The 21,985-nt window shown below is 61.7% G+C and overlaps 1 protein-coding gene across 4 annotated transcripts; it reads left to right on the top strand.

Moving 5' to 3' along the window:
* Positions 1–5: 5 nt before the first annotated feature.
* LTBP4 (latent transforming growth factor beta binding protein 4) lies at positions 6–21,703 on the top strand. Of its 4 annotated transcripts, XM_056796191.1 has the most exons (34): positions 6–250; positions 1,438–1,502; positions 1,775–1,946; positions 3,622–3,740; positions 4,007–4,081; positions 7,905–8,102; positions 8,615–8,871; positions 8,966–9,068; positions 9,218–9,292; positions 9,377–9,499; positions 9,800–9,964; positions 10,379–10,543; positions 10,707–10,847; positions 11,074–11,208; positions 11,297–11,422; positions 11,637–11,756; positions 11,982–12,221; positions 13,239–13,364; positions 13,456–13,575; positions 14,116–14,247; positions 14,339–14,464; positions 14,632–14,754; positions 14,850–14,981; positions 15,316–15,447; positions 15,559–15,684; positions 15,800–15,946; positions 16,260–16,526; positions 16,709–16,780; positions 17,150–17,278; positions 17,463–17,609; positions 18,654–18,806; positions 20,110–20,523; positions 20,910–21,062; positions 21,241–21,703. In XM_056796191.1, exons 1-34 carry the CDS (start codon positions 87–89, stop codon positions 21,393–21,395), a joined length of 5,097 nt encoding a protein of 1,698 aa, XP_056652169.1. In that variant the 5' UTR covers positions 6–86; the 3' UTR covers positions 21,396–21,703. The 4 variants fall into 4 exon arrangements, with proteins under 4 accessions (XP_056652169.1, XP_056652170.1, XP_056652171.1 ...); XM_056796192.1 differs by lacking the exon at positions 14,339–14,464; XM_056796193.1 differs by lacking the exons at positions 6–250; positions 1,438–1,502; positions 1,775–1,946; positions 3,622–3,740; positions 4,007–4,081 and adding an exon at positions 5,236–5,591.
* The last annotated feature ends 282 nt before the right edge of the window (positions 21,704–21,985 follow it).

A 21,985-nucleotide genomic window follows, 5' to 3' on the forward strand; every position in this document is an offset into this window, starting at 1 on the left:
CCTGGGACGCGGGAGACAGAGAGGCCAGAGCCAGGAACTGGACGGGACGGGACAAGGGCAGCGACAGGCACACAGAGCAGGATAAGATGCTGCCTCCCGGCTCCAGCTGCCGCCTTCACCACCGCCCCCTCCTCCTGCTCCTGCTCCTCCTCCTCCTCCTGCTGGTCCAGGAGCCGCGCCCAGGCCAGGCCGTCGGGGCTGCAGGCACACAGGGGAGTAGAGGCCGGAGCCGCCCAGGGGGACAGGCCCGGTAAGTCCGCTCTCTTCCCTGATTTGCTCCCTTTCCTCTCACTCTAAAACAGCAACCACGGGGGTGGAGGTGGGGTAGTTCACATGGACTAAGGTGGGTGGGGGGATGCCAAGGACGGAGGGGGGGACTCATAGCTCAGGCCCCGCCCATGCGTCCCAGGTGGTACCAGCCCATCCCCCCATCCCAGCCTGCAGTCGGTGCCCCCAGAACCAGTAAAAAGGGAGAATGAAAGGAAGGGGCTAGGAAGGAATGCAGAACCCCTTCCCGCCGTTTCCAGGCAGTGCCAGCTCGCCTCCTCAGTCTGTAGTCGGTTCCCGCCGTGGTCCCCGCAAAAACGGGGTGGGAGAAACACGGAGCCCCCAGTCTGTGGACAGAGGGAGCCCTTTCTTCCCCGAGATCCAGGTGGCGGCAGCCCCACACTAAAAAGGAGGGAAGAAGGGAGGGGAGGAAAGGTCCCCACCTGTCTCCCTCTACCTTTGGTCCCGGACACCCCTTCGTCCGTCCAGGCTCAAAGCCCAGGCCACGTTCCTGGATTTCAGGTGGTGAGAGAGCCGCTCCTGACACCCCCCCCCACTTCCCTCCCCTTGCCAGATCAGCCCCCGCGCTCCGCTACAAAGGGCCCAGAGCTCCAGCTCCCGCCTCTGCGAATCCGCTTAGTAACCCGAGCTCAGCGGTGCCGCGCCGCGCCGGGGGCGGGGCTGGGAAGGGGTTAACTGGCAGGCCGGAGGGGGGGGGGGAAGGGGCTTCTCCAAGATTTTTTCACCAGAGCTTCTTCTCCCTAAGGCCAGCAGGGTCCTGGGGCGGGCAACCGAAGGCCCGACCGCACTGTCCCCCCACGTCGCCCCACTTTTCTGTTTCCTCCCCATCCTAGGGGCCAGAGCGCCCGTGGGTTTTGCAATCCCCTCCAGGGGAGAATGGAGCGGTCTTGGAGGGGTGCGGAGGAGGGGGTGCGCCTGCGCAGGGGCTGGAGGTGGAAGGGGAGGAGGGACGCGGGGGGTTTAGGGGCCTGGGGAGCCTGGTCCCATGCGCCGAATAGGGGCCTCTGAGAGGGCGGCGCCACCTTGTGGCGATCGACGGGAGTGCGCCTCGGGGGCCGCGGGGTGTTGGTGGAGGCAGAGTCTAAGGCTTGGTGAGTTGCGATGCCCCGCTGACCCGACCTTCCCTCCCTCTGGCGACTCTACTTCCAGCCTTGCAGCTGCCTGCCGCCGCTGCTGCTCTGGGCGCCCGCCACGCTCGGGCCCCTGTCCTAGAGGTGAGTGAGTACCCACGGTGTGTGTGTGTGTGTGTGTGTGTGTGTGTGTGTGTACTCGCGCGCGTGTGGAGGTTGGACGGGGCGGACTGGAATAGCGTGGGCAGGGGCGGATCGCGAGGGGCACCTTGCCTGAATTCCTGCTGCCATCTGGGGAGGGCACGGGGCACGGCGCAGGGTGGATGGAGGCTGGGTCCACAGCGCTCCCACCTTGAGACCCACCGACCCGGAGGGGAGGGAGGTTCGCTGACATTGCCCGGGTCTCTCCCTTGCAGCTGCCTGTTCGTCTCCGCAGTGCCCGCCTGGGGAGCAGTGTGGAGCTTCTCAGCTGTGCCCCTGTCGGCCCAGCTGTCGGGCAGTTCGGGCCCCCCGGGCTACAGCAGCCCCCACCCCCAGCCCTGTGCCAGGCACCCGTAGAGAAGCCTCCCTTACCTGGCAGCCCCTGACGTGAGTGCCCAAACGGTGCTGCAACTGCCTCTGACTGACCCTCTGTTCCTTTTTCACTGCTTGTTGGACTGCCTGTTGCCTTGAGCTCTGAGGCTCCCCTCACCCCCATGCCCCTCCCCGGTCTCTCTGTCTCTGGGGGTTCGATGTTTCCCTCTGGGTTCCGTCTGACTTGGGTTCACCTACTAGTGTTATCTCTGGGTCTTCTCTCCCAGTCTGTCTTCTTCAAGAGGAAGCACTGTGCTTGGGAAAGGAGGTTAGACTCAGCGTAGAGGACCTGGGGGCAAACAAGTCCCAGTCCTGCTATTTTGGCAAAGACTTGACCTCTGTGGGCCTCAGTTTCCTCATCTGTAAAATGAGAGGGTTAGGTTCAATGGCTTCTAAGGTTCTTTGCAGCTACAGATCTATGCTTTATGATGTTATTGTCTTGTGTCTGACTCTGCTAAAGGCCTGGAATTAGTACCAGCTCTCTCCCTCTCCCCCAAGTGGTCACATCTGTTTTGTCATGGGGCTCTCTCTCTTTCCTTCCACCTCTTCGAGATGCCTGCGTTCCTCAGTCTCTCCATCTCTGATTCTCTTCCCAGCTTCTCTTTGTCCTTTACTGTTCATCTCCGTTACTTTGCTAGGGGACTCCATGTCTCTGACTCAGAATCTCTTTCTGGGGTTCCATGTTGTCCTTCTCTCTCCCCCTCTCCCTCCTTCCCTCCACATGTTGGTCTCCCGTCTCTTCCCAGTGGGTGGTCCCCTTTCTGTGAGTCTCATCTCTCTGTGGGTGTCTTTGCTCCCCCCTCTCAAGTCTTCCTGCATCTACATGGCTCTGCCCAGGTCTCCCTGTCTCATCTCTCTGAGTGTCCCGTGCCTAGCTTGTTCTCTTCGGTCTCTTAGCCCTTCCTAAGCCTCTTTCTCCTTTTTCTCCTCTTCCTCCTTTCCCACCTTGCTGGGGCTCTGTCTCTCTCCGTGGTTCTATCTGAATGTCCCTCTCGAAGTCAATTCTGTCAGTCACCCTGGCTCTCATCTTTTCCTCAGTTTCCTCCACCCCCCAGATTTCTCTGTCTTGCTGTGGGACATCAGCTTTTGGATTCCCTTGCTTTCTTTGCCTCAAATGGAATTCTACAGCTTTGGGCCCAGGCATGCTCTTCCCTGCTATCCCCAAGTCTCTGCTCCCCAGGCTCTCTAGCTCATCTCTGTGTGCCCCCCTAAATCTGTCCCCCCTCTCTATCTGGGGCTCTCCAGTTCTCTATTCACCCCTCCTTCCTGGGGGAAGAGGTGAGGGTGGGGTAAAGACTGCCCCCACCCCCCTCCCAGAAGTTCTTGGGGTCCCTGCTTGACTTTCTCTCCCCTGCTCCATCTGCTTGACTTTCTCTCTTACTTGGTGTCATCCCCACGGCTCTCTCCTGCCAAGGCTCTTTGTGCCATGTTTCTCCACCGACCCATGGCATTTGTCCCGAAGCTAGGGCACTTTTTGCCTGTTTCTGGTCTCTGAGTCTGTCTCTGCCTTGGGGTTCTTGGGGTACCCTTATCCTTCGGGCTGTGCCTGCAGGGGGCGCCTGCCTTAGCCTCTACGGGGAAAAGTGGAGAAAACTCGTGTGTCGGGTGCTCTTTCCACGTTTTGTCCCAGGAGGAGCCTGAGGGGTGCTCTCCCCGGCTGGGGCTGACCATCTTCCCTCCCTTCCTGCAGGCTGCAGGAGGCCCGGGCTCTGCTGCAGCGCCGCGGACCCCGAGGGCCCGGACACAGGGGCCTTCTGAGGCTAAGCCGCCAGCTGGAGAGAGCGGCCGCTGCTCCTGCCCGGGCCCCTGGTAAGCGCTTCGGCCCCTCCTTTCTCCTCCCCCGAGGCCGATAAGGCCGTCTGGTTCCCACGCCCTGCATTGTCCAAGGGGAAACCCCAAAGGTCCAGGCGTGCCCGTGGCGCCGCTGTCCGGGGCCTGGGGTGCCCTCTCGCGGGACTCGGGCTATCCTTTTCCTCAAGCTTTAGCGGGGTCCAGGGCTGGTGGGGAGGTGGGCAGAGGTCTCGGGTCCAGGCTCTTCACGCTCTTCTCTTACCTCTCCCCTTTCCCTCCCCCAGGGCGAGAGCTGAGGGACCCCGGTATCCGGCCCCTCTCCCAAGGTGGCTCCGTGACAGCGGGCGTGGGGGAGGGAGGTAAGGTGGAGGGAGGGGAGGGAGATCGTCAGGGAAGATGTTGTCCAGAGCCGCTGACCCGCGGGGCTGCCGGCCCAGGGAGCGTTCCCCACCCCCACCCATTTAACCCTTTCCTGGTCTCCAGCGGGAGGGAACTGGGAGTCCGACCCTCCGCTCCATCTCTCAAAGGGGTAGGCAGGAGGGAAAGAAAGAGGGGTCCCGAATTGGCGCTGCTGGCTAGGGAACGAGGGGCGTCTGGCGGAGCCCCCAGTCCAGACAACAAAGGGGATTGTGAAGCGGCGGCGGCGGCGCCGGTGGAAGGGGCTGGTCTGATATTGCGGGACTGGGGCGGGGGGGGGGGGCGGGGGCGGAAGTGGGGCTGTGTGTGTGTGCAGGAGAGACCCTGCGCAGCCAGAACTGAGAGTCCTGCCTCTACCTCCGGGCTGGTCAACCTCTCACCAATGACCCTGCCCGCAGCCCCATGAAACATCTGTAGCCCTAAAACTTTCTCCAGATGTGCCTCCCTGCTACCTTTCTTCCCTCAGCTGTAGCCCTCTCGATTCCCAGATGTGCTCCCCTCAGAGCGCGGCCCCGCCCTCTGACTCCTTAGTCCAGCTGTGCCCCGTCCCTTCGACCTGCCCCAGCCCAGGCTTTGTCTTCTAACTGTACCTAGTCTCCTTTCCAGCTGCATGGGCCTATTCTGTACGGAATGGGGGGGGGGGAGGGATTCCAGGTGTGCGCCCCTGGATCAGCCATTCCACTATATTTGAGCCCCAGGAAGCGCCTGCAGGGTCCCTGGCGCCCCCACCTGTTCCCGGCCCTCCCTACCACTTGTTGCAGCTGGACCGGGCTGGGCTAGGGCTGGACGGGGTTTGGGGCTGGGGAGTGGAGGGGAGGAAGGGGAGGGAATGAGTTAGGAAAAGCAGTGAGTGGGGAGGGGGGCGGCGATCAGGCCCGCGCTCTCCCCCGCGTCGCGCACTAACATTGGTGTTGGCACGGAGCCCGGCCCCACGCGCCCCCGCGCGGCTGCCAAAGAGCTAAGAGAGGGTTGGCCCGGCAGAGCTGGGCTGGGCTGGGCCGGGCCGGGCCGGGCCCGGCTGGGCCGGGTTGGGCGGGGGCGCGTGGAGCCGCCCCCTCCCCGGTCCGTCCCCCTCCTCTTTCTTCTTCTCCTCTCCTCTCCTCCCCTCCCCTCTTCTCCCCTCCCCTCCCCTCCCGCACTGCGTAGTGCTAGCTGCTGTCTGGGCTTGGGCCCCTCGGGCGGGCGGCAAGGCAGCTCAGTGCGCAGCTATGGCGGGCGCCCGGCAGCCCTGGCGCCTCGTGCTCCTAGTGCTATCGCTGCTGCAGCTGTTGCCCAGCCCGGCCGCCCGGCCCGGCCCCCGCGAGCGGCTCCGAGTACTCTTCACCCCGGCTGTGTGCCGCCTGCGCTGCTCCGGGAATCGCTGCGTGCCCCACTGCGTGCGCGCCAACACCACGAGCGTGGAGAGCGGCGCCCCTGGTGGGGCAGCGCCCGCGGGGCCAGGCTTCCGAGTCTGTGAGTGCCAGTCCAAGGACGGGGCCTGGCCAGGGGGCCAGGAAAGGGAGTCGGGAGCCTCAAAGGGGAGGGAGCCGGGTGTCCCTGGCTGGATCAGTGACATCCCTAGAAGAAGGGCACAGGCAGGGGCAGGGAACTACACGGGAAAGGAAGCAGGATGCCCGGAGGGGGCAAGGGCAAAGTGGAGGGACACAAGGAAGAGGCAGTTTCTCTGCTTAAGGTCGGCCTTGAGCCCCGGAAAAGGGAGGGAGGGAGCTCTCCAGAGCTGAAAGGAGGGCAAAGGGTCCTTCCTAGATAAAAGACAGTCTAGCATCTCCAGAAGCCACAGGGGAGAGAGGACGTCCGGGGTACCCCTTCGAGGTGCAGACTGTAGGGCATCAGGGAGAAATGGCGGGGCTGCTCATCTTAGGGAGGACAGGGAAGGGCGGGGAACTTGGGCACTCCTTCGAAGTAGCTAGCGCCTGGGGGCTCAGGGGAGGGCCTGGCTCCCCTGTTTGGGACATGGAACTAAGTGCCACCTTCAGAAGACCTTGGTGTTCGGGTGCGGTGGGGTGTGATGACTGTACATTTCCTGGGAGGCAGCGGGGGTCCTTTAAAGGAAAAGGAAATCCGCCCTACGTAGCAGCCCACCCACCTGTTCCTCTCCGTGGAGGGCAGGGTAGGGGAAGAGGCAGGATTGACCCAGACTGGACACCTGCCCTTACTGGGCCACCCTTTCTCCCCTAGACTTCAGCTCCCCTCAGCTGGACGTTGCTCCGTCTAGCTGTGCCTCGGGTTGCCGGCTGAGGGGAGAGGGGAGCCTAGCTCCCCTGTCCTGAGCCCCGGCCTCTACCCCAACTTTGCGCCTCTTCCCATTTCCTCACTTGCCCCCAGGGGCGGCCCCCAGCCTCAGAGACTGCGGCAGCCGGCGAGGAGGGAGCTGGGGGCCCCCCGGGCGCCGGGAACAGGCCAGGCCTGGCCCAGCTCCAGACCCGGCCGGCGTGAGCTCATCTCCCGCTCGGCCCCCGCCCCTTTCCCCCGCCCCTGCCTCATAGACCCAGCCCGGGGGGCCCCGGGGGAGCCAAGCATTCAGGCCCATGATGCCAGCTCTCGTGCCAGAGGCTGAGCCCTGAGATGGTGCCAGGACCCCCTGGCCTCTTGCCTGGGGAGGCAGGCGCAGTGAGGCTGCTTGCAGGGCCCAGCCTGACCTTACCGAGACCTCGGAATCCTTGGCCCCCCAGCCCCTCCTCTCCCCCTCCTCCCAAAGGGGCGGGAGGAATTGGCACTACCCCCGAGGAGCGCCCCGCCCATGGCGTGGGCCTGGCCCGTGGGAGCGGGACTTCGCTGGCGCCAAGAACAACGGGGAAGAATTTCCACCGGACCCCTCCGCCCCTGCCTCTCCCCCTTTTCCCTCCCCAGTGAGACCCCAGCGCACACCAAGTCTAGCCCTGCTCTCCAAAACTGAAATCTCTGCCGGAAAGACCTTGGCTGGAATCCTGTCCCACCTCTTGCCCAGAGAACCCCTGACTTCCCTTCCCCCTCTTCTCTGTGAGATCCCCCTGCAACAGCAAAACTCCTAGTCCTAGCGCCTCCTCCATTCCCGGAGACCCGGGACCCCAGAGTTCCACCCCTACTCCGGGCTTGGCTGGCCCCCGCCCGGCTCCACCCCACAGCTGTCTCCAGCTGTTGCCGCTGGCGGCTTCGGGGGCTCCCTTGGGGGAAGAGGCTGGCGGGGGAGAAAGGGGAGAGAGGAGGGCTCAGGGCAGGACCCGCCCCTGGTCACCCGGAGCGCCAAACAGCTGGACGCAGCTGGGCACGGGGCTCCAGGAAGGTGGAGGCAGAACCGCCTGCTTTTTGGGTGGGGGGACGGGACTGCACCCCTCTCGGCCCCCATGCTGAGCCTGGGGAATGCGGAGCCGCCCTCCTTCCCCCCACTGCGTTTGTTTACCCGGCCTCAGCACTGGCGGCACCACGCCCAAATGTCCCTGCGTGCGGGAGCTGGGCCCGATGTCCCATATGGGGACCACGCGCTCCCCCTCCCGGGGTGCAGCTGATGGGGAGAGCTAAGCCGGCGAGTGGAGTGGGGGAGGAGCAGCTGAAGCAAGAGGCCCTTTGGGTTCCGTCGGGGGTGGTGGGGGCTGATGAAGGGGACTGGAGGACAGGGATGCCTGGTTCCGTGCAGAACAGGGAGAGAACCGGGCTAAAGGGAAAAGATGGGTTCTTGGACAAAAGGAGGGGAGAAGTGAGAGAAGGAGGCTTCTGTGTTCTTGCTGCAGAGGAAGGTGGGGGAGAAGCTCACGAGTGACCGCCCTTGCCCCTTCCATCCCTCCCTAGTCTTGTGTCCACTCTTGTGCCACAACGGAGGTGTGTGTGTGAAGAAGGACCGCTGCCTCTGCCCCCCAGACTTCGCGGGCAAGTTCTGTCAGCTGCCTGCCTCTCGCACGCGCCACGAGGCTCCCCCACCCCCCGCGCCCGGGGTCACCAAGTCGGTGTACACGCTGCCTCTGGCCAACCATCGGGAGGAAGAGGACGGTGAGGGGAGGGGAGAAAAGACCCCAACCCGCTAGGTCGGGGAGTGGGCAAGGGACAGGTAGCTGGAGGGCGTGGGGGCGGGGGGAGTGCAGTGAAGACAGTCCGAAAAAGGAGTCTGAAAGCTCTGGGTTCCATGGGGACCAGCTGCGAACTTGGGTGAGCTTCTCTTTTCTCTGCCTGAGCGGCCCCTCGAAGCATCTCTGGTATGCTGTAGGGGGATACCGGCGAAATCTCTGCGTCCGTTTCCTTATCTGGAACGGGAAGGCTCCAAAGACCCTTCCAGCTCTAATTGTCACTGTGTGCTTTTAAGACCAGGTAGATGCTCTCTGAGGCCTCTGGCCTCAGTTTCCCTACTTGTGAAATGAAGGCCTTCCTAGCTTTCCACTCATAACTAGACTCATCGTCCCTCCCGTTCTCTTTCGTGGCTCATCTCCGACCTGCTCTTTCCGGTGGGCTTAGGTTTCCCCTCTGGCCGCCCCACTGCTCACTCTACCCCCCACCCTCTCACGTAGGCGTGGCGTCCCTGGTGAGCGTGCACGTGGAACACCCACAGGAAGCCTCAGTCATTATCCACCAAGTGGAGCGTGTGAGCGGCCCGGGGCCCAGCCTGGGTCCGGCGGAGGCCCGGGCCTCGGGAGTGCCTCCGGACCGCGCAGCCCTGTACACCGTGCTGGCCCAGAGCCGCCCTCGGGGGGAGGAGGAAGAGGGCGGTGGTTACACCGACGCCTCGGGCTTCGGCTACTGTTTCCGCCAGCTGCGGGACGGCGAGGTGAGCCCGGCCGCTCGGGGCTAGCGCTGGGGACCGAGCAGGGGCCACGGGAAGGCTCCTGGGCGCGCTGAGCCCCTCCCCTTGTCTTCTGCAGTGCGCGTCCCCTCTGCCAGGCCTGCGAACCCAGGAGGTGTGCTGTCGAGGAGCTGGATTGGCCTGGGGCGTGCACGACTGCCAGCCCTGCTCGGAGCACCTGAGTAAGAAGGACTGACTGGAGGCGAAGCGCTTCTCGGGCCCCGCCCCCACCAAATGCCATTCCCTTCGGGCGGGCGAGCGTGCTCCGGCCCCTCTCAAGGCACACGCGGCCCCGCCCGCCGCTAAAGTGGCCCCTCTCCCATTTCCGCAGGCAGCCTAGGCCAGGCGGGATCCCCGGACTCGGCGTGCCCCACAGGCTTTGAAAGAGTCAACGGCTCCTGCGCCGGTGAGTGGGGCCGCTCGGTGCCCGGAGGACGGGCAGGGCGCAGACCCTGACCGGCCAGCCACATTCCCCTGTTCTCCTTCCCAGATGTGGATGAGTGCGCTGAGCCAGGGCGGTGCCAACACGGGGAGTGCGCGAACACGCGCGGCGGCTACACGTGCGTGTGCCCCGATGGCTACCTGCTAGATTCGTCCCGGAGCAGCTGCATCTGTGAGAGACCCCACCCAGGCCTCCTCTGCTCCTCCCTCCTGGCCTTTGTACTTCTGAACGCCGAGCCCTTCCTAAATCACCCCCACTCCTTTCCAAAGCCCTAGCCCGCCCCTGGGAACCCCTCCCAGCTCCGACCCCAGCCCACCCTGAGAAGCCTTGCCCCCAGCCTATCCTCCGCCCCTCCCCCAGCACTCCAAGCCACCCCCTTCCATCCAGCCCCCCGCCCACCTCTCCCTGCTCCTGCTCCCTTTGCCCAAAGTCGCCCCTTTGACCACAGCCTCTGGCCCGGCTCTTCTCTAGCCCAGCATGTGATCTCAGAGGCCAAGGGTCCCTGCTTTCGGGTACTCAGGGCTGGAGGCTGCTCGCTGCCCATCCTGCGCAATATCACCAAACAAATCTGCTGCTGTAGTCGGGTGGGCAAGGCCTGGGGCCACAGCTGCCAGCTGTGCCCACCTTTTGGCTCAGGTGGGCCCCAGGACGCCCCTGTGTCCGTCCTCATTCCACAACCTGACCCCGCTACCTCCACCTCAGCCCCTCTAAATCCTCCAGCGTCCAGGTACCCTGCCACCCCCCAGGCCCAGCCCCGGTGGGGGCCACATTTTACCCTCCGTCCTGGCCTGGGAGGTTGCCAAAATTCCATATTCAGGATTGCTCTTCCTCCCAGTTCCCTTCCCATGTCACAGAGCGGTCCAAGCCTCGGTGCCCAGGGGGCCCCCAGGGTTCTCCGGACACCTTCATGCCCAGGGTTCTAGCCCCACTCCCCAAACCCTGCTCTCTGCTGCCCACATAGCCTCTGGCTCCCTGCCTGTCTTACTCAGTTTGTCTTCAGGGCCTTCGTTGCTCACTGACTTCTTCCCACTTTTCCATCTCTCCCTCCAGAGGGCTTCAGGGAGATATGCCCAGCTGGCCCTGGCTACCATTACTCAGCCTCTGACCTCAGATACAACACTCGCCCCCTGGGCCAGGAACCACCCCGAGTACCCATCAGTCAGCCCCGGGTACCCCCACCCGTCACCCCAGCACCCCCTGTCTGGGTCCCCACAGGTACGTCCAGGGTCTCTGGACCTCTCTATCCAGCTTGAGCACAGTGATACAGGCGATGATGGAGTTAGATGGCACCGATGAGAAATGAAAGGCATGGACGGCACTAAGTGCCCTCCATCATGCCAGGTTCTTGACCTGACCCTTCACCTATTTCCCTGCCCAGCTGTCTGGAACTACCCACCTACTTCCCGTCCAGAATCCAGACCCAGACCCAGACCCAGACCCTGGCCCCAGCCCCAACCCAGGCCCGAAGAACCCCTGCCCACTGTCCCCATTCAGCCAAGCCCGGAACTCCCTGAAAGAGGTAAGGAGTGGCTGGTGGTAGAGATCTGGTGTGGGAACTCCGGCCCTGAAGGGAAGATCTCGGCAGACAGGAGGAGATTCTGGGAGAAGAAGAAAGATTCAGGGCGAGAAAGAAGCCAGTTCAATGGGGAGGGAGACAGAAGAGAAGCCTGTATTTCACAGAAGATCGAAGGGGAAACGGGGCACCAGAACTGTGGCAAAATTCTGATCCTTGGCTGGTCCACCAGGCCCAGTGGCAGGGGGTGTGTGTCAGCGGAACCCCCAGATCTGTGGCCCAGGGCGGTGTATCCCCCGCCAGGGTGGTTACACGTGTGTGTGTGACTCTGGCTTCTGGCTCAGCACCCATGGCACACACTGCATCGGTGAGATTGGGGACAGAAGAGGGGAGGATGGGGGGACCCCTGGTGTCTGACCCCTCTGACTCGATCTCTTCTTGATTCGGTGGGACAGATGTGGATGAGTGCAGGCAGATACCTCGGCCCTGTGCCCACGGGCGCTGCGAGAATTCAGCAGGCAGCTACCGCTGTATCTGTGCCCCTGGTTTCCGTGCCAGTCCACAGGGCACTGAATGTCAGGGTGAGTCTTTGGCCCTCTTTTTTTCTTCCAAAGCTGCTGGGATAAGCACTTTGCCCTTTCCCACTGGTCGGTACAGACACTGTACCAACTCTGCCTTTTGCCCTAGACCTTTGGGGCTTGTGTCGGGGTGTGGGGAGGAGCAGGTCAACTTGGGTGTCCACAAGGGAAGCTAGAATGGTTGGCCCCTGCCCACTCCTGATCCTTGTGCCCACAGATGTGGATGAATGTACCCAGCAGCCCTGCACCAATGGCCGGTGTGAGAACACTCCCGGCAGCTTCCTGTGTGTTTGCCCAGCTGGGTACAAGGCTGCCCCCCATGGAGCGGGCTGCCAAGGTGAAGGGGGATCAGAAGACTAGACAAAGGGAACGGGGCGGGAGGCGGAGGGCCAGGGAAATATGAATCGAGGGAGGGTCAGACTCCGGGATGGCTGTAATCTCTGAAGGATGGGGATGCTCTGAGTCGAGAGTAAGGGAGTGAGTGCTTGGCCCGGTCAGAGGAATCCCACAGGCCCTTCTGGGGCAAAGAGAGCCCTACTCTCCGGTCTCTCCACCTTCTCAGACGTCAACGAATGTGCCCAGAGCCCGGGCCCCTGTGGCTGGGGCCACTGTGAAAACCTGCCTGGCTCTTTCCGATGCTCCTGCCCACCTGGCTTCCAAGGCCCTGAGTGTGAAGATATAGATGAGTGCGCCCGGGACCCCCCTCCCTGTGGGCCAGGACGTTGTGACAACACAGCTGGAAGCTACCACTGTGCCTGCCCCGCCGGATACCGCTCCCACGGGCCTGGCGCACCATGTGTTGGTATGGTTCTCTGCCACCTCCCCTCTGGCTCCCCAGGACTAGCCTCCATCCCTTCCTCTTCCTGTTATGCGGAGGGACTCCGATTTAAGAGCTTGTGGACAGCTAGGTGGCCCCATGGAGGGAGTACCAAGCCCGGAGTCAGGAAGACCTGGATTCAAATCTGGCCACAGACACTTGCTAGCTGTGTGACCTTGGGCAAGTCACTCCACCCTATTGGCCTTATCGTCTTCATCTCTAAAACAAGCTGGAGAAGAAAGCAGCAAACCACTCCGGTATCTTTGCCAAGAAAAGCCCAGATTCAGACACAACTGAAGCAACAATCTAAATTACTCAGATGAGGAAACTGAGTCAAGTAGAGGTTGCACAGATAATGTGCACAGAATCACATAGCTGGTGTCTAAAGGCAAGACTTGAACCCAGATCTTCCTGACTCCAGAGTCAGCACTCTTCCCAACCTCCCTGTTGTCTCCTTTCTTCCCTGGTCCATCTCTTGACATTGCTGTTCTCTGGCCCCTGAGTCTGCCCAGCAAAAGCAGATAAGCCCCTTCCGGCATCTCAGCCTTGGCTTCTCCGTCTATAAAGCGACAACTTAGCAGGCTGGTTCTGGTTCTGGTTCAGAAATTCTAGTATTCTTAAGAATAATATGTCAGAGCTGAAAAGGAGCCCAGCTAGTCCAACTTCATTTTACAGATGCCCAGAAAGGGCTCTTTGCTAGCTATGGAATCCTGGGCAAGCCACCTGAGAAGCCTCAGTTTCCCTTATCGTGTGGTGAAGATGAGTTGTTTGAGTCATTATTCATTCATGTCTGACTCTTCGGGACCCCAGTTAGGGTTTTTTTCTTGGCAGAGATGCTGGAGTGGTTTGCCATTCCTTCTCCAGCTCATTTAATAGATGAGGAAACTGAGGCTAAGAGGGTGAAAGTGACTTGCCCAGGGCCACACAGCTAGGGTGTGCATGCGAGTGGGGTGGGTTGGCGCTAGGCCCTAGGCCCCACCTGCACCCCATCATTTCCCCTAGATGTGGATGAATGCCAGCGAAGCCCCCCACCTTGCAGCTACGGGCGCTGTGAGAACGTGGAGGGGTCCTACCTGTGTACCTGTCCCACGGGCTTCCGGCTCAATGCAGCGGGCCAGGCTTGTGAGGGTGAGTGGGCGAGACCAGCGGGGAGGGGTGGGGCTTAGGCATACCAGGGGCGGGGCTTGTGCCCTTCCCTGTTTCCTTCTTTTCCCCCCAGATATAGACGAATGTGAAAATCACGTAGCCTGTCCCGGGCAGGAATGTGTCAATTCGCCAGGGTCCTTCCAGTGCCGGGCTTGTCCCGCGGGCCACCGACTCCTCCAGGGGCGCTGCACCGGTGAGACTCAGGACTTGTCGCTCCTAGCCCTCCCTGACTTAGGGTCTTGAAAGGTCTGGGACGCCCCGCCCTACTCCCTTCCCTCAGACCTGAACCCCCCCCCACACACACACACACCCTGGAACTTCCGCTCTTTGACCGAGAGGTCTGAGGCGGGGCAACGATACTTCCGACCTTCCTGCCAGGACAGGTGCACTGTCTTCAGCCCTCGGATACCACCCCTACACACGCATGCGCACCAAGGCATGGGCAACATCTCCCCCCAGATAGTGATCGGGATCCCAGACCTTCAGCACTCTGACCCAGGGACCCGATTCACTCCTCCAGTTCCTCCAGTGGGGAGTATCTGGAGCCCCCGCCCTCACCTGGCCCCTAGACCCTCAACCTTCGGACGGACGCAGCTACAAGCCTGGGGGAAGCCCAGGCCTCACCTCAAATCCCAGGTTCCTTCACTCCCCAGCTTGTCTGTTAGGCTTTCTCCCCGCCCCCTCCCAAACGTGGAGCTCCCCAGCCTAATACCCAGGCGCTCCCTGTTTACAGACGTGGACGAGTGCAGTTCGGGTGCACCCTGTGGACTCCACGGGCACTGCACCAACACGGACGGTTCCTTCCGTTGCAGTTGTGAGCCTGGCTACCGGCTTCCACCAGGAGGGAGATCCGGTCCCTGTGCAGGTGGGCAGGGACACGGGGAGGGTCTGATTGGCCAATGACGGCCCCAATCTCTCCAGTCCTCACCTTTCCCTCCCCCCGCTGACCTCCCTAGACGTGAACGAGTGCCTGGAGGGAGACTTTTGCTTTCCCCATGGGGAATGTCTCAACACTGACGGCTCCTTCGCCTGCACATGCGCACCGGGTTACCAGGCAGGGCCCCGCGGCTCTTCCTGCCTCGGTATGCCCAGTCCTAGAACCGAAGCAGAACGGGAATGGGTTCTGGGGTTGGGGAGGGAAGGTGTCAGAAGGGATCACTGGAGAAGACTGCGTGGGATGGGGGTGGGGGAGAGAGGTAGCAGTGGTCCAGGCTTGGGCTTCCTTTCTTCCGGCTTCTCTGCCCTCCAGATGTGGATGAGTGCCGAGATGAAAGTCTATGCCAGGGAGGCCTTTGCACCAACACGGACGGCTCCTTCGAGTGTGCCTGTCCTCCGGGATACCGTGCCAGTCCCGACCTGACGTCCTGCAATGGTGAGCGCCAGGCCTGAGTCCTCTCCCCTTAAGTCCGGGGCCTCTGGCATCCCTTAGTGACTGACCCCAGTCCGGATCTGTGCTGCGTTCCCCAGATGTGGACGAGTGCAGAGAAGGAGGCTCTGCCCTGTGCGGGAACCAGCGCTGTGAGAACTCCCCAGGCTCCTATCGCTGCGTCCGTGACTGCGACCCGGGTTACCATGCGGGTCCGGAAGGCAACTGTGATGGTGAGAGGACCACAAAGCACGTGGGGAGCTTGGCAACAACTTTCTGTGTTCAGGATGGGTAGTCTTCTCCCTGTGCCCAAGGCTGCAAATGACCTGAGTTTGGGGCTCTCGCGCCACCCTGGCCCTGACGTTCTGTTGCCGAGTTCCCGCAGCCTGCGGAGTCTGGTCTTGGGCCAGGGAGCTAAGGGGCGTGGCCTCCTCATGAGCAGTTAGCTTCTGCGCACTGGAGCTCTCGGAGCCTTGGGTCACCAGTTCCTCTGCTGGCCACGAGGGGGCGTGCCGACTCCCTTTCCTGTGCCACCTCCTCTTCCCTACTCTACTCTTTCCTTTCCAGATGTAGATGAGTGCCGGGAATATGGGCCGGCCCTGTGCGGGGCCCAGCGTTGTGAGAACACCCCAGGCTCCTACCGCTGTGTCCCCTTCTGTGACCCGGGATACCAATCCACGCCCAGTGGCGGCTGCCAGGGTAATGCATGTTGGTGCCGTGTGCAACCTCTGGGGGACCCTGGACCACTCTGAACCAGTTTGCCCATCTGCAAAATGGGCAGGGAGTGTCAAATTGCTGGTTCGATTGCAGATGTGGATGAATGCAGGAACCGAAGCTTCTGCGGGGCCCATGCCATGTGTCAGAACCTGCCAGGCTCCTTCCAGTGTCTCTGTGACCAGGGCTACGAGGGAGCCAGGGACGGGCGCCACTGTGTGGGTATGCCGAGCCCTAGGGATTGGTTGGGGCTGGCCAGTGGTCACCTGGCAGGGCCCGGCAGAGCAGGGCTGGGAAGCCCAGACCCTTGACTCCTGCCTTTCCTCCCGGGCTGCAGATGTGAACGAGTGTGAGACGCTCCAGGGCGTGTGTGGGGCGGCACTGTGTGAGAACGTGGAGGGCTCCTTCCTCTGCGTCTGCCCCACAAGCACCGACGAATTCGACCCCATGACTGGGCGCTGCGTCCCCCCGAGGCCCCCTGCCAGTGAGTGCCAGCCTTGTGCCTGCAGCCCATGGGCATAAATTGGCCTCTTGCTGTGGGGGTGGCAGAGGTGCCCAGGCGATCCTGGGGTGACCGATCCCTCCAGCCCTAAAATGACAGGGCTGGCAAGGCCCCCCCCAGCCCTGGCAACCAGGGCTGAATGAACCTTGCATGTGCCCCCACCCTGGTGAGCAGACCATAGTTAATTAGAAAAAAGAGGCCGGCGGAGTCACGGGCATCATCTGCTGCTCTTCCCCATCGTGCCTTCTTGGGTTCTGGGGCCTTGATGAGAACCTCCCGTTCTCTGCATTCTCAGGGGGGAGTCCTCAGCTGCCCGCCAGCCCAGGGCTCCCCGCTCGCCCCCCACCTCCCCCGGCTCCTCCCCGTCGGCCTGTGGCCCCAAGGCCGGGCCCTGGCCCCGGGACTGGCAGCGGAAGGCGGGAGTGCTATTACGACACCGGGGCCCCCGATGCCTGTGACAACATCCTGGCGAGGAACGTCACCTGGCGGGAGTGTTGCTGCACCGTGGGCGAGGGCTGGGGGAGCGGCTGCCGCATCCAGCAGTGTCCAGGCCCGGAGACAGGTGCCAGGGGGCGAGGAGGCTGGCAGGGAATGGGGCCGGGGTGGGGCCACACGTGAGGAGGAGGCGGGAGACGGTGCTCCGGGTGAGAGAGGGCAGCCAACATGCCCAACCGAGTCCACAGTGCCGGGGACCCAGCTTTGAATCCCGTCTCCTCAAGTCACTAATGGACCCTTCTTGTCCAGCGGAATACCAGTCTCTGTGCCCACACGGCCGGGGTTACCTATCCCCCCCTGGAGACCCCAGCATCCGGAGAGGTGAGGATTTTGGTGAATGATGCCTTTCTGTCCCCCCAGCCCCTTGCTGGTCACTTCTCTCCGGGTCTCATTTCCTTCTCTGAAATGAAGAGGGTGGGGGCAGCCAGGTATCCCAGTGGAGAGATCCTGGAATGGGCAAGTCCTGAGTTCAAATCTGCCATCAGACACTTCCCACCCCTGGACAAGTTGCTTAATCCCTATCGCCTGCCTGGCCCTTGGCAAAGGGCAAAAAGGAAGAGGATGCTTCAAGCTCCTCCCCAGGGCTGCTCTGTGCCCCCCTGGCCAGGCTCTTCCCCTGGGCTGCTGGGGGGCTGAGGCCAGCGGCGGGAGCCCCGGCCAAAGCTGAGCCTTGGGTCCTTCCTCCCACAGATGTGGATGAGTGCCTGTTGTTTGGGGACCAGGTGTGCAAGAGTGGGGTGTGCGTGAACACGGCCCCTGGCTACTCCTGTTACTGCAGCAACGGCTACTACTACCACACGCAGAGGCTGGAGTGCATCGGTAAGCCTTCGGGAGCTGAGGCTGGACAGGAGAGCAGTGGGTGACGGGCCGGCCCAGCTCTCCCTCCCGTCTGACTTCCACCCCCCTCTGCCACAATGATGGCTCAGGGCGTAGAGCCCAGGCTGGGCAAAGGAGGTGGGCCAGAGCGGGGAGCTCCCTCCTCACCCCCCCAATATCTCCCCAGACAACGATGAGTGCACCGACGAAGAAGAGGCTTGTGAAGGTGGCCAATGCGTCAACACCATGGGCTCCTACCACTGCACCTGTGCCCCTCCGCTGGTGCTGGACGGCTCCCGGAGGCGCTGTGTGACCAATGACAGCCAGAGTCTGGGTAGCCCACTGCCCTCGGGGAAGGAAGGAGAATCCCCTGCCTGGAAAACTGCTCTCCATGGGGCGCAGCTAGGGAGCACAGTGGATAGAAAGCCAGGCCTGAAGTTGGGAGGACCTGGATTCAAATCTGGCCTCAGAGGCATCCTAGCTGTGTGCTCCTAGCCAAATCACTCAATCCCAATTCCTTAGCCTTTACCCTTCTTTTTTAGAATTGATATTAAGACTGAAGGCTTAAGAAAAAGGGAGGTAAGGAGGAGGAGAGAGAGAAGAAAGATCCCTCCCTTCCTTCCCTCCCTCCCTTCCTCCTCCCTCTCTTCCTTCTTTCCTTCTTTCCTTCCTTCCTTCTTTCCTTCCTTCCTTCCTTCCTTCCTTCCTTCCTTCCTTCCTTCCTTCCTTCCTTCCTTCCTTTCCTTCTTCCCTTCCCTTCCCTCCCTCCCCTCCTCCCTCTCTTCCTTCCTCCTCCCTCTCTTCCTTCCTTTCTTCTCTTCCCTCTCTCCCTCCCTTCCTCCCTCTCTTCCTTCCTCCTCCCTCTCTTCCTTCTTTCTTTCCTTCCCTCCCTTCCCTCCTTCCCTTCCTTCCTTCCTTCCTCCCTCCCTCCCTTCCTTCTCTTCCTTCTTTCCTTCCCTCCCTCCCTCCCTCCCTCCCTTCCTTCCTTCCTTCCTTCCTTCCTTCCTTCCTTCCTTCCTTCCTTCCTTCCTTCCTTCCTTCCTTCCTTCCTTCCTTCCTTCCTTCCTTCCTTCCTTCCTTCCTTCCTTCTTTCCTTCCCTCCCTCCCTTCCTTCCCTCTCTCCCTCCTCCATTCACCCCAGCCCTCTAATAATTCTCCAGGCTGGGAAAGAGCCCAGGCCTTGAGTTCGGGGATCTTTCAAGGAGGATCAAAAAGCCCTGAACTGGAGACTAAGCCTGGGAGGTTGAAAGAAGAGAAGAAAATGAGACAAATGGGTCTCTTGGGGAACTGACAGCAGGTAGGAGGGCACCTCCAGGGGCAGCAGCAGGCCTTAAGAGTGCTGGGCAAATCCCTTCCTTCCCTCTCCACTCCTGTTTAGATGACAACCTGGCTGTGTGCTGGCAGGAGGTAGGACCAGACCTGGTGTGTAGCCGCCCACGACTGGACCGCCAGGCCACGTATACAGAGTGCTGCTGCCTGTACGGGGAGGCCTGGAGCATGGACTGTGCTCTGTGTCCCGCCCGAGACTCAGGTACCACCTTTATTCTCCGGGGATCCTCCTAAGCCCTGGGTTCAACTCATACCTTCCGGCTGGGTGGCACAAAATCTGAGGATTTATTTCCAGAACCCAGAAAGTCAGAAAGGCTCGAGGGAAAGCCTGGTGGGTCGCCTGCTTGGCCTTGGGTCCCACTGGTCCCCTGGCGGCCGTTGCTGGGATTACAGGCATGCTTCCTAAGAGAAAACCTACCGACCCAGGGCAGGAAGGCTCAACTAGGGCTGGAAGGAACCTAGTGATCAGGGAGGAAACCGAGGAAAAGAGAGAGAAATCTGCAGGTTCGAGTAAGTCTGGGGCGAGAAAGTAGCATCTCGAATTCCAGTTATTCCCAAGAAAGTAGGCTAAAAGCCATGATCGCCTCTGGGGACAAATGAATAAAGCCGGCCAGCCGAGTCCCTGAAGTCCGCCACAATCCGTTCTTTAGTGCCTTACAGATAATACATAAAATATCCGTATTGCTATTGGCCGGAGTTCAAGAGAGCACCAGAGGTCTCCTTTCGCAGATTTCCCCCGCAACAGCCCAGCGAGATAGGAGAAATATTGCCCCCTTTTCATGGATGAATAAACTGAGGAGCTGAGAGATCATTTGCCCAGGGTCCTCCCAAGAGGGGATACACGAAGCAGTCACCAGAGAGCCAGGCTCAGAGTCCGAAAGACTCGAGTTCGAGTTTCGCTTGTGGTGTTTAGGCAGCCCTCGGCCCCTAAGATTAAATGGAAGGACATGGCGGCTGAGCGACGGTCGTGGGAGGGGGCTGCCTAGAACAGTGAAATCGCAGTTGGGCACCCAGAAAAGGACTGCATGGCCAATGGAGTATTGGAGGGGAGATTTGAATCCGGGTCTTCTGCGTTCCCCCGAGTTCATTAGAGCCGAGGATTTAGAGCTAGAGCGCTCCTGTGATTCTCCCACTTTGTGGACATGGACGTGGACGGCCTCAGAAGGGATGGCCGAGTCCATGCCAGGCAGTGACAATGTTATTGGTTCTCGGGGATGGCTTTTGGTGAGGGAGACAGGAAGGGATGCCGGGGAAGCTGGCAATGTCCGAACCCAAGAGAGGGGGCTGAAATCTATGGTTTTTTGTCAGTAGAGGAGAGGCAGCGAGGTGGCGCACTATGTAGAGCAGGGAGCCCCGAGTTCTAATCCAGCCTCAGTTGCTTCCTCGCTGGGTGACCCTATTTGCCTATTAAAAAAAAAAAAGTCAGTGGAAGAATTAGGAAGACTCCCGGCCCCAGGCGGGCCCGTGGTTCAGAGGCCACCGACCGCCTTCTCTAACTCCTCCAGATGACTTCGAGGCCCTGTGCAACGTTCTTCGCCCACCAGCCTATGGCCCAGCCCGCCCAGGAGGCTTCGGGATTCCCTACGAATACGGACCAGACTTTGGCCCGGGCTACGGGGGTCTCCCCTATGGGCCAGAGCTGTACCCACCCCCGCCAGCGCCCGTGCCCGGCCTGGGCTACGACCCTTACCCCCCTCCTCCGGGCACCCTGCCTTTCCCCGGCCCGGGGAGCCCCTACGGCCCGCCGCCCTTCGAGGTGCCCGACTTTGCCTCGGTCGCTGCCGGAGCCTATGGGGAGTCTGAGGGCCGCCCGTCTCCCGACTCTGCTGCCCGCTGGCGCTATCGGCCCCGGGACACAGGCGGCTCCTTCCCGGAGCCTGAGGAGGAAGAGGAAGAGGAGGCCCGAGCCCCTTTTGCTGGTGAGAACCCGCCGGCCGGACCGGCCTGTGCCCAGGCTCGGAGGCTGGACGGTGCCCCTCTGGGCTTCCCGGTCCACCGGTGCCATAGATCCATCTTCCCCTGCTCCTGTGGCCTTGGCTTTACTGGCTTGATCCCAGATTCCGGCCGGCCCTAAGATTCCTCTAGAAAGGAGCTCCGGCGTCCGCTCTCGGGATCTCTTCTTTTGAGGCCCCGAGAGAGGAGGAGGCGGCCGGGGTTCATCAGCGCGGCCCCCCCATGCGTCCCCCAAGCTCCTGCGGGGGTCCCCGGATAAACGCCGGCGCAGGCCCAGGCATGGGCAGTTGGGGAGGGTGCAGGCCCGAGTAACGGCGGTCTTGGGCCCCTCGATGTCTTCTCCCACCTCCAGCTGCCCGCTACGAGCCCTTCGAGGGGCTGCAGGCAGAAGAATGTGGCATCTTGGATGGCTGTGACAACGGCCGCTGCATCCGTGTCCCCGAGGGCTACACCTGTGACTGCTTCGATGGCTACCGGCTGGATATGACCCGAATGGCCTGCGTGGGTGAGCCTGGGGGGAGGCTCCCCTGGTCCCCTCCGTCTGAGAGGGCCTGGTGGTCTGGTTCTCCCTCAGGACCCCCCTTGGGGAGGCCCCAGACTCGCGGGTCCTAGAGAGCCCCACCAGGTTCAGGGGGACCCCGGCTGTCTGGGTGGGAAGTCCAGCCCTTCTCTGCCCCTTGCAGACATCAACGAGTGTGAGGAGGCCGAGGACCGGGCGTCGCTGTGCGTGAACGGGTGGTGCCGCAACTCCGAGGGCTCCTTCCGCTGCCTCTGCCAGGCGGGCTACGTGCCGTCCCACCAGCCTCGCCACTGCGTCCCTGCCCACTCCCAGGCCTGAGCCGGCTCAGCCCCGGAGAGCCTGCTTCCATCAGGGCTGCGGCCCCAGGCCAGCCCCATCTACTGTATCTCCCCTCCCCACCACTCTGCACACCGGCTTCACCTCACTCGTCTGCCCCAACGCACAGGGACACGTGACTGGATGGAGAGAGGGTGGAGGGACAGACGGACGCCCCTGCAGACACATGCCCAGCGCCTCAGCCCGGGGCCCTGAGGGAGGCCCAGAGCCATGAGGACCCGAGTCCCGGCTTCTCCCCTCCCTCCTTTCCCCCTGAAAGCCCCCTTTTTTCAATAAAGTTCCTTTTTCTACTTGCTGGCTCCTGGATGAAAGGGATGGGGAGAGAGAACTTGGCTCTGCTTGCTGAGAGGGGGCCACCCGCCTCTCACCTCACGTTCTTTGTAACAGCTTCTGTTTTTGGTGACTATTATTCTGCAGAGGGTGCCAAGGTGGGTCCAGAAATGAGAAGAACCAGGAGCAAGAGGTGTGTTTAAGGCTAGGACAAAGCTTTGGAGTTTTAACTTTCTTTTTTTTTAAATTATTTTTTTCCAGATTACCTGTAGATATGGTGGTCATTTTCTGACATTCTGGGG

This window comes from Monodelphis domestica, chromosome 4, assembly GCF_027887165.1.
Source record: "Monodelphis domestica isolate mMonDom1 chromosome 4, mMonDom1.pri, whole genome shotgun sequence".
NCBI lineage: Eukaryota > Metazoa > Chordata > Mammalia > Didelphimorphia > Didelphidae > Monodelphis > Monodelphis domestica.

Excerpts from the sequence above, each read along its gene's own strand:
- LTBP4 (XM_056796191.1), top strand. The coding sequence starts at position 87 with ATGCTGCCTCCCGGCTCCAGCTGCCGCCTTCACCACCGCCCCCTCCTC. Across the intron at positions 9,500-9,799 it reads GTCCCGGAGCAGCTGCATCT|CCCAGCATGTGATCTCAGAG; the intron begins GTGAGAGACCCC and ends GCTCTTCTCTAG. Across the intron at positions 15,947-16,259 it reads CCCCCCGAGGCCCCCTGCCA|GGGGGAGTCCTCAGCTGCCC; the intron begins GTGAGTGCCAGC and ends CTGCATTCTCAG.